Source organism: Phaethon lepturus, unplaced genomic scaffold (assembly GCF_000687285.1).
Source record: "Phaethon lepturus isolate BGI_N335 unplaced genomic scaffold, ASM68728v1 scaffold5105, whole genome shotgun sequence".
NCBI lineage: Eukaryota > Metazoa > Chordata > Aves > Phaethontiformes > Phaethontidae > Phaethon > Phaethon lepturus.
The window spans coordinates 42,892-54,315 of record NW_010539768.1 but is presented as its reverse complement, the minus strand read 5'-3'; the positions used below and the strand labels follow the sequence as shown (position 1 = coordinate 54,315).

Sequence of the window (11,424 nt, the reverse complement as noted above, 5' to 3'; positions counted from 1 at the left end):
CACTAAATGACAGATTCAGAAACTGGAAGTAGGCCAGAACAAACTTTCCCATTTGCCTATTAATGAATTAATGCTACTGTTAAAAAAAGTAATGCCTATGCTTCAGTAAGATTTATGTAAACCTGATATAAACAGTAATACGACAGAATTCCTTACACAAGTTTATACCACTACTATTTTCTTTCCTCACGATCACACCCCTACCATAACATCTTTTTATTTGATCAACGTTCAAGATACTGTTTTCAAACTATCTTGTTGATCAAAACTTTAGGTTAAGTCACCCAAATGAATGTTTTACACAAAATACTTACTTCAACAACATACAAAGCACTTTCTTTATCTTTCAGAAACTGAATATACAAAGTAAGCTTTTTCCAAAATATTTCCATAGGCAAAGGATTAAAAAGGATTTTAATTATACACATATGGTCACAATTCTGCCTTAAAAAGATCATTGGGAAATGTACATAAGGCCGCTTGTAAATGTACATCATCTTTGTTACTGTTACAATGTCATATGTCCAGAGAAAAAAATTGACAGTATCATACATATTTGCTTTACGCTGGGAGAAGGCTATTCAAAAATACAGTACTCTTCTGTACAAAAAAATCATGCCACATTTATTAAGATGGAAGAAGCATTGGTTTCTGTGATAACCAAATATTTCAGTCCATTTCTTACTATGCTTATTATCCCGACTTAAAATTTCAACAGATTGATTTCCCAAAGAGTCCATATTAACAGAATCAACAGCTATGTTATAAACAAAACATAATGTTTCTCACAATAGATAAAAAGAAAGCCGGTTCATATTTCTGAAACCATATAAAGATAGAATTTAAAAAAATCACTCTTGATTTGCTGAAATAAATTTACATTATACAACACTATATGCCGGGGGAGAAAAGGGAACGGGGATATGAATATACACTAAAATGCAAATTTTTGTCCCAAAAAGGGGTAAAACAAATTACATTTACAGCATGAAGGTTTACAAATGTACATCTGTACAACCAAGGTAAGCATCACTACCAAATTAGCAAGGCTTGTAATAAACATCGAAACAAGAGATTTGTTTTCAAACTGTAAACTTACACCTATTAGCTACACGTATACAATGCATATATTTATAGGAAGCAAAAAGCTATCTGAATATTTAATCAATCATGCTTAAATGTTGAGCTATCAAGTTTACTTTTCAGTGGCCCCTTTTCTCTTCATCAATACCTATTTTTTGCATCTACAGTGAGAAAGCAAAATAAATGCTCAACACTTGCAAATCCTTACAATTCTATATGCAAAATAAAAAAATACAAATCTCTACTCTTCCTGCGTTGTAAAACTGACTGTAAAGTTAATACAGGGTTCGCTCCTTTTCCAACAGTGTACTGAGTGGAAGTACCACCATCATTTTAATCCTTCTACCTTGTACAACAATTAAATATATAAGTATATACAAGATTTTTATTTTTAATACATCACTAGAGAAAACCTTAGGGCACCATTTTAAAGAGACTGTATCCACAGCAAGTGGTGAAAGCTAGTCTTTTAAAGTTTCCATTGTTTTGTTATTCCTTCCTTTAATTTGCTGTGCCCTGTTTATTATTTGGATAGTATGTTGTGAACCACCAAAATACAACTTAACTTTTCAACATGTTAAATAATGTTTATGCAGCTGATTGATTTTAATCTGGTATATAAAAGACTTCACACAAAAGGGAAAAATAAGGATTAATTCTATATACAACTCTATAAACCTGTTGTGCTATGATGCTGGGTAGACCTACCAGATTGCAAGCCAGTGTATTAAAAGAATACTGTACTTTTTCCCTTTAAAAACTATTTCAGTGACTTTACAAGGTAAAAATTTACAAAATATGTGACAGCTATTTTGATACAATTACATCATATACAGGCATTCTGTGCTTTGCCAGCCATCCAATCTGATAGGTCTCCTGATCAGGGCTGGAGATATTTTTCTTTTTTTTTTTTCCTTTTTTTTTTTTTTTTTTTTTTTTTTTATATTTCACTCCCCAAAAATATACACAAGAATAAAAATTTTACAAATGGATGAACAAAGTCAATAAATAGATTTTAAAAAAAACAGAACATTTATAGTTAAGTTGTATGTTTTGATCATTCACAATTCAAATTTTTTTCCATTTCTTTTTGTCTTTTACAGCATCCCATTTGGTGGTCCACCAATTGGCCCCAGATCAGCACTGTTCTTCAGGTAATACTTTTCCAACTTGGCCAGAATGTGTTTGCCATAGGTATATTTACGCAGAGTTGTGATGTGGGGTCGAATCTGTGGGAAGAAACCCGTTATTTCTTTGTTCCCCTCAAAAATTTTAAGTAGAGGTTCCTACACTTTCAAAATATTATGTAAAAAAATGTCAGTAAAGTTTCTGGAAAGATGAAGAATTGGTGATTTTGACTCACCAAACAACTGACATACCTGTCACAGGAAAAGGGAGGCAGCCCTTTTGTGGGAGTGCCCTGATGGTGACTGGGGGAAGCAGAGCTCCTGCAGGAATATACTGGGCCCTCTGTTAAATAACCTAGGGCAACTATGGCAACAGCACTTTTGTCCACGTTTGAATTTTCTGAAGTAGAAAATGTGCCCGTGTGTGAGGAAGTGTGGGAATCTCTTTTGGGGGAGCTGCAGAATGGATTTATACCAGACACTAGCAAATAAAAAGAGAAACTTGTATTTCTTCTGTTATATCAATAAAGATGACAGATATGTTTTAGTATTAGAAGTATTTTAACAGAAAAGCTGTCACAAAGAGAGGATATGAAATCCAACTTTTGAAACTTTTATGTAGATTTACATTTTTAGCTCAGTGCTCAGACCTGAATATATTCTGTTTTATCAAGATCTACTGAACTTAATGTTTATACATCAAGTTCTAGATGACAGAACTAGTGAGTTTTACATCTACAGGGAAAGGTATTATAGCAGAAAAAATTAGTATAGATAATATTTTCTGAACCAATAAAACTACATACAAATATACCTTGTGCATTATTATCTTCCGCTGAGCGGGTTCAGCCATATCAATCATCTTCTGAACAACATAGTTGGCATACTGGTCCTTCATCATGGTGTATAAGGCACTGTGAGGACCATCATTCTGGCAACAGACCTCATCAATAAGTAAAGCTCTTTCAGCACGAGAAGCATGAGTTACACATTTTTCTACCACATTGCTGAAAAATAAGACAAATGCATCCAGTGACTTAAGATGTAATATTCTTTTAAGTAGCAATTTTAAATTTATATGAACAGTTCAAGTGTCTTAATGCTGCTAAAGAGCGCACTGTAAATGCATCAAGTCCTGATTTACAAATCTTTAGTCTGTAATGAATGAGGAAGTTAAAGGATTATACACTCCAATTCATGTAAAAAAAGTAATTTTCTGATACTTATTATCTTGTCGGAGAGGTTTTCCACTGGACCTACAGTAGGTATCATCCAGGATGAATTCTGAGGTGTGTTTTCCTCAGCAAAAAGAACATAATCTGTATTTCAGCAAAAAGCACTGAAGGATGAGTTTTAGGTTCTAATTTTTAGAGTAGTTCAGGACTCCTGCAATGGTCTTTGAGACTTCCTAATGCATAAAAGCCTTGTCAGGCTGAACCATCACTTTTTAAAGCTATCCTTTTTATACTTGTAAATTGTTTGTCTGGACTGATAGACAGAAGTCCCAGACTATCAGTGGTAGCAGCATATCAAGCAAGCTCTAGGAGAGCTTTTCACCTGGCTCTAGGGATCCTTACATGGAGGCTGAGAACCCATTTCTTTGTACAAGGTGAACAAAAACCATCCCATAAACCTGTGGAATCTTTGTTTTGCTACAGAACAGCATTTCCCCTTTCCATTCCCCAAATCTAGTATAAAAATACCACTACCATTCATCTCTATAAAAACATGGAATTTCAGGATGCAAGTTAAACAGAAAAAAACCCTATATCATACCCTTTTTGTAACAAAATAAATAAATAAAATACTACAACTTTTAAAAGTTAGTGAAGCTTTAATATACGAAGGCTGTGCAATACCTGGCAAATTTGTGCTGACTCAGAGCTAGAACTTTTCCTCTTATTTCTGAAACTATTTTACTCTTGTCTTCAGGACGACCATGCTCCAGTACATGTTGAATAACGTAATTTCCATATTGATCCTGAAAATAAGATGACTTCAATTTTCTTTTGTGTTCATACTAAGTAATCCATACAGCTTTTGTATATTTGTATAAACTTTCAAATTACTATATGCACAGATAGAAGGAAAAATACAGTAGTGTCAACGTTATAGAAACAAAGTGATGCAACAATTATTGCATCAAGAATTCCTTAATGGACCGCAAAATTTACATGCAAAATGTAAATAATCTCTAGAAACAGCATTTTTCTAGAGTACCTTTTATCCTCTTAAAGAAAGAGGTCCTCAAAATTAAGATTATCATTCCTTAACAGCCGTAATACCTGCCTGAACTTTGGTTCCACATAACTAGAGACGTGTATATACAAGAAACCACTGAGAAATAAAGTAGACTGTGAATTATGTAGCAAAAGGCAATTCTTGTCTTTTTATGTGTGGAAATTCCTATGGAACACCGAGTCCCTTCCAGTATTTTAAACTGATTCAATTTCAAAGCCATCTATAGCCCTCAATTTGACCGTCTGAGACCAAGACAGAAAATCACATTGCATAAGGTCTCTTGCCTTCTTTTAGGAAAGGTGCCCTTTTCGTATAAGAATATGCAACGCGTATATTTTTGACAATGTATTTGTGGTTAGACATTATTAGAAGTTATCTGAAGGACACCTGAGTGAATCAAGATAAACTACAAAAAGGCCATCTTTTCAATAAAAAATGTACTTATTCTGTGCATTTACAATGTATATTCGAAGCTACAGTCAAAAGTGTAAGAAAAAGGCTTTTTATATCTTCTTTGCCTCCCAACTTCCAAATTCATTTTCATTAAAACTATGGAAGGAAAGAAAAACAAAAAATCAATGTCTACAAAACTAAAAAGAGGCAAATGCATTTAAACTATTTCTTAAACTAAGAAATAGGAATACATTATTAAAACAAAAAAGAGCTCTAAAATTCATTCAAAAATGAATACACGCACTAACCTGCACTAGCTGCTCTGTATGTTGATGCAGTTCTTCTAAGATTGGCAAAGTCTGCTCAGCAGTACAGTGTTCCAGTATACGCTGAATTACTCTACAACCATATGGATGAGTTGAAAGTACAAACACCTTAAAACAGGATTGCAAACTGAAGTTAAACCAACTGAAGTTTACAGCTACAGTAATATTACTATCAGGAAAAGATGAAAATGCAGGTTTTTGTGTGTCAAGGACTCCAGTAATCGTACAACTAAGAACCCAAGTTTTCATTACAATGTTTCTAGCCTACGTAGCTGCAAAAGAAAGCCTGGAAGCATGACCCTTACTTAAGCACTGTTCACCTTTCAAGCTGTCCTTTTAAATTTGTACTTAATTTTCAAATTTTAAGATTTTGAAATTTATATTAGATTTTTGAATTTTATATTAAAAAAGTTCAATTACTGTGGCTGATTTTCACTAATTTCACATTCCAGCATATACAACAGGCTCGCTGTTACAGATATAAAGTTTGTAAATAAGTATTCAAAACATACAGTCAAAATCATGCCTATTCCTTTTGCTTTCTTCTCAAGAAGCCCTGTTTGTGTTTCAGAAGATGTAAGAGTCAGTGTTGGCCGGAACTGAACACAGAATCTTGTCTGATTAGACATAGATCCAAATAATGCAGGCAGGTGAAAAAGATACGTACTGTTACATGACAACTAAAGTGTGGTATTTTTCATTTGCCACTTCAGATTAGCTACTATTATATATTATTACTTGGAGCTGAGGATGGATGTCCAGTAAATAAACAGTCACATTTTAGTCAAGAGGCCCTCTTGACAGTTTAGAAACTGCATCTCATCTACCCCATACACACTTTTTGATGCAAAAAGACCCGACCCTAGAAACCTTGGTATGCCATTTACCACTATGTACAACAATAATTTAAGTATTGCTGTTGTGTAAAATGTGAGAGAAGGATATTGTAGATCTTGTTAAGAAATACATTTGGCCATCTATTAAAGTAAAATGTAGTAACACAGCCAAGTTAGTAAGACTTTTACAATTCTTTGAGACTATAAAAGTACATGTTTGTCTCAGAGTATTAGAATCTTATTTAGCTGCAGCATATTCTCTAGCCTGCAGCACAATATCTATCTTATAACTTTTTTTGAAACAAAACAAACCCCCCAACCTGAAACAAACAAATACACCCCCCCTTCACTTAACACTAGCCCATATGTAGGGAACAGATTAGTGTATTTCTTCAAAGTATTTCCTTAATGATGGACTTCAACTGGGAAACACTGAAAGACAGACTTGCAACATAAACAACAGAAGAAGAAAATGGAAATTTCAATGAAAAATTCATGCTAAGATAAGAGCAAATACTTTATTATCAGGTCAAAAATGGCAATGTTAACAGTTATAAAGGAAATTTGAAATGGCATTATCACAAAACTCAAACAGAAAGCCTAGCCTTAAGCCAAATACCTCCACTTATAATACATCCAAACAGGTCCTTCTAGAGCCTCACTTCCAACAGATTCATCTTTTTACAGCACGTTAACTGTCTCTTCAACAGCTTTTCCATTTTGCCATCCCTTTTTTATCCTACTTAAAAGCAAGCTGACTGCAAAGTGTCAAACATAATCTTGTATATGCAAATAATGGGAAAAGATCTGCAAACCAAAGCAAGCCTACAGAAGAGGAAATGAACTGCTGACGCTACCTGTCCTTTGAATGCATCAATGATGAACTGGAGTGACTGGGGTTGAACACACTCGATACATTTTTGTACAACATGGTTTCCATTTTGGTCCTTCACACATTTCAGAACATGGCCATCCAACTCTTTCACCATTTCATTCTGTAAAAAAAAAAGATTATTCATGTCTTTACAATGAATTTTTTTTCCTCCCTGCCCTCCCCCCCACAAAGGAATATTCCATTTCATCCTAACTGTCCAATCTTCATGTTCACTGGTGGTTTACTTGTGTACCTCAGCAATTTAATTTAAACAACTATTTTACTCTCTAGGGCATTTCATAATGAAAGGAATGATTAACAATTTGAACAAGTAAAAAGATGGATGCAATAAAAAGTAATAAAATTTTAAAAAAGTATGGCTCTAACTTACAATTACCTGCTGGTCAGGTGAGATTGACTCAAGTGCTTTCTGAATAACACGACAGCCATACATCTGTAGGGCTAACGGCAGAACATGACCACGTATGCGTGTTGCTAGGGCTAACTTTTGATCCAGGCTTCCAAACTAAAAGAAAATAAATCTGCTGTTAACAAATGAAGACATATTGCAGCATGCTGGAATCTACATGTCAGAGTAAGTACTTTCACGATGTATTACAGGTTTACTGTGTGCCTTGAATGATTTTTCCCTTTTTATTTTTGGTGACTATGTTTACCAGAAGCTTTCATATTCTAAACGCAACATTTTGTAATATTCCATATTCCAGTCACATACCTGCTACCAAATGCATGACCTTGAAAGACAACAGAAGAGATCGAAGTAGTTTATACTTGACTCTAGGAATATTTAAGTGCAATAACCCACTTATTTAGACAAATTATACCAGGCAAATTAATTACAGATTACTGTAACACATTAATTCAAATCAGATTTTCTCAGATATCTCAAATTTGTATGGGTCAGTGTATCTTACATCTTATACACAGTAAGCAAGCTGTAACAGTAGGGGGCAGGGGAAAAGATTTCAACCCCTGAAGTAGCTTCTTAGTAACTTCATGCGGCTTGAAGTATCATTCTTACCATGGGCACTTTGGGAAATCTAGAAATACTCAGGCTTTGTAGAGCAAAATCAAAATTATTTTGTACACTGGCTGTATTACAGTGTAATTCAACCAACATTTTTCAGCAGCAGCTAATTCTTGCCCATATTATTCCCTCCACGGTGCTACTACAACCTCCTGTGCTGCTCCATGTTCAGCAGAGAAGGCAGTCAAGCTTCATAATAATACACATAACCCTGTTCACAGATCCCCACATAAGCTCCCGAGTTGGCACAGTACAAGAGACCACACAGAAGTGATTACCTGGACAATTAGCTAGGTGGCACCAGCAATATTCATGCAGCACTGCTGAGAACTGTCAAACCCCACACCTGTCGTCACCTAAGACTCTGAAGAAAACTCAAACAACTTCGCCTTCCTACTTAAATAACAAAGTCCCTTACTACACCTAAGGCCTAGTGCACTATTCTGCAAAATTAAGATGAAAACACTCAACTGACAATGATTATTTAGGTATCCATCCAATCTAACATTATGAAGCAAAACAGCCATTGATGACCCTTCAGTAAGACCAAGATCTTACATACCATATGCCAGCCATGCTTTTCAGAAGATGCTTTGATTTGTAAAAAAAAAAAAAAAAGTCAAGTAAAAAAACCACAAGCACATGGATTAATAGATGACTCACTAAAAACTATTCCTGTTTACAGCAACCGTCTTATTTCTTATTGGACATTTTGCAACTTCACCTCTATCCACCCACATACTTTGATATGGTCCTTAATTTAAACTACACTATGCTGGATGCCTTTCCTACATGTAACTTTTCCCAGGACACAGGTATTGCTTTTTCTTCTCTCTGTAACTCAAACCTTGTAACTCTTTGACAAGGCTTCCCCCCCCGCCCCCAGTTTTTAACAAAAAAACAAAGCTATTTTAAATACTACTTTTAGTAATATCAGATGTATCTTATGACATCCCTTCCTCAAAATTCATCTGCTTCAATACATTTTATGTGAGTTTCTTCATATACAGCACTGGATGAAGTTCACACAGCTATTTATTTGGGTGCAAGAGCATTTTCCAGACCCACTCTTTACTAAGATGCCGTAACCAGTAAAATGTATCCTTCAAATCTTTACGCTCCCCATCATCTGCTGAAAGTCTCTGTGAAGTGGACTAAAAGGCTTGCAAAGCCTGAGTGTGCAGCCCTGTACATTCACCAATGTTCACCAACGTATGCACCACCAGTGTAAAGAGAAACAGTGCCTGTTACGAAGAAAGCAGGGGATGGAGAGCAGAAAACACGTGTGCAGTGTTATACACTTGGGTTCTGTGGTAAAAGTCCAGTAAAATTCTGCTATGATGTTAAGAAAAAAAAAGGGTTAAATTTAATCAGATTTTACAGCATTTCATTCACATTTCTTTTCATACACTTAGTGTTATGCTTACCTCAAAGAACTTCTGTATTACATAGTTTCCAAACACATCAGTCATCAATTGATATGCTGCTTGCAGGATCTCATTAAATACCATCTGGCGCTCAGCTGGAGTGGCTCGCTCCAGCTTTTGCTGTATAAATCTAAGTGCAAAAAAAGGTACATTATGCTTTACACAATCAACAGGAAAACCTCTCAGATGCTGTTTCAATGAGACACCTCAAAATTCTAAACAAAGTATTCAACATTTATAAAACTTATTAAAATGAAAGTAGTGACTTTGCATATAAAAGGATACGTTTTAGTAAAACGATACTTAAAGACTTTCATTTGAAAAGGATTAAAGATGAAAAGAATAACAATAACTAAGTACCTGATGATGTATTGGTGAAAAAATGGTTTTACATTCCAGATGCCAGATATTTTGTTTTCTTAATCAACGCTTTTTTGATACCTAAACACTAGAGTTTACAAGTCCAGTTATGAGGCTATTTCTACACTGAGAACTTCTACAAGCAGCTAAATTTATACTACTTTTATAATGAAATTTCCTCGAGAAGAAAAAGGTCAGTGTAAGAGCATGAGCTCCAATTAATGGCATGCTTTGTACTAAGATGACTAGCAGCTCGTTCAAATGTTTGATGTTAATGTAACAGTATCAAAGCAGTAAAACATTATTAAGTTATTAACTTTACTATAATAATTACCTAGAACCATGCTGGTCTTGGGAAAATTCAACAATATGTCCAACAAGGTCTCTTAGTTGAAGATTAGGGAAACGATTGTTTCTGAAATCTTCCAGCAATCTACTACGTCCAGAAGGCATAATATCAGACCTACTGTAACGAAGGCGTGAAGGAGGGAAGAGCTGACTGGTGGAGCTAAAAAGACTGGAGGTACTTGCTGCACTGCGATACTTTGCTTCGGCTCCAGGTGCTGCAGAAATATAGCGACCACTACCATTTGTCAGTCCTCCTACAAGGAAGCAGTTCTGTCAGTAAAAGCTATAAGGAAAATAAGCAACAGCAAAACAGTATGTGTACTTGAACTACGGATACACCCTGGAGCCAAAGAAAACAGCAGCTTTGTCTTGTTATTTATATTTACCTCATTACAGTTGGAAGAGTTAGATAGCTTTATCTTCCAATGAATAAAACCGTTCTCCTCCCCATTTTTATTTTATGTGAAGGGCACCAGGAAAAGAAATGTCATTAGAAGAATATAATGAAGCAGGTAAAGTGAGCACCCACTCAGACTTACAAAAACTTTAGAACTGGGTGGGCCTTAGCTTAGTTGGCAGATTTCCACTTCACAAGTAATACTGACTTATACCCTTGTTAGTAGTCTTGAAGTTAGCCAATTGTTTCAAAATAGACCATGAAATCTGAACTACCCTTCAGTCCCTACTGAAGTACCTTTCCAACTTACAGTGTGAAAGGGCATTTTTGGGGAGACACACATGGTGCCTCTTGTCATATTGTACATGTTCTGCAGGATATTTGATGACTTCAGCATCCCAGGTTTTCAATCTGGTACCTCTTGTAAGCACTAAATATGTCAAATTTCAAACCAAGTAACTAAGAATGCTCTACTTAATTCTGAAACAACCAAAGATATGACAAACTGAAGTTCCTTGTAGAAACATGAAGTCCTTTTCTTGCTGCGAACACATTCATCACTCTCATTACACTTTCTTTCCTTACTTCTTAAGAACTGAATTGCCAGCCTATGTTTAGGTTCTATTCCTTTTTGCTAGTGATTCCACCTGCAGCTATCATCATCTCACAGTCCTGTGAATCTCTCTTCACATACTGCTCTCTAATCAGATTTACTGATTGTCACTCTGAACTCCTCCAGCAGATCTCTCTCCCCTCCACTTTACAACAGGCAGCAATGATGATAAGCATGCAAACAAAGCACCTTTCCCAACTACAGTATGATTTTAAAAGGGATACTGCTACTGCACTAGAAGCAGAAATATTCAAAGACAACTCCCATCTAGAAACCTCAACTCTACTACTTAAAAAACCCCACTCAACCTAAAATTATCAAGCATGACTTGGAAAATTTTTTCAGTTTCCC

At 35.3% G+C, this 11,424-nt stretch overlaps 1 protein-coding gene across 5 annotated transcripts in view; it reads right to left on the bottom strand.

The window, feature by feature from the left end:
- Window positions 1-201: 201 nt before the first annotated feature.
- The window catches only part of PUM2 (pumilio RNA-binding family member 2), a 49,143-nt gene continuing 37,920 nt past the window's right edge, over window positions 202-11,424 (bottom strand). For 4 of the 5 annotated variants that reach the window (XM_010287207.1, XM_010287210.1, XM_010287209.1 and 1 more), the window contains 8 exons: window positions 10,050-10,317; window positions 9,356-9,485; window positions 7,278-7,406; window positions 6,864-7,001; window positions 5,153-5,278; window positions 4,070-4,191; window positions 3,025-3,217; window positions 202-2,312 (listed from right to left, as the gene is read on the bottom strand). In XM_010287207.1, coding sequence (XP_010285509.1) covers window positions 2,181-2,312; window positions 3,025-3,217; window positions 4,070-4,191; window positions 5,153-5,278; window positions 6,864-7,001; window positions 7,278-7,406; window positions 9,356-9,485; window positions 10,050-10,317 — 1,238 coding nt within the window. In that variant the 3' untranslated portion in view covers window positions 202-2,180. Of the gene's footprint in view, window positions 2,313-3,024; window positions 3,218-4,069; window positions 4,192-5,152; window positions 5,279-6,863; window positions 7,002-7,271; window positions 7,407-9,355; window positions 9,486-10,049; window positions 10,318-11,424 lie in introns of all 5 variants that reach the window. The other variant, XM_010287211.1, reaches the window with a different exon arrangement.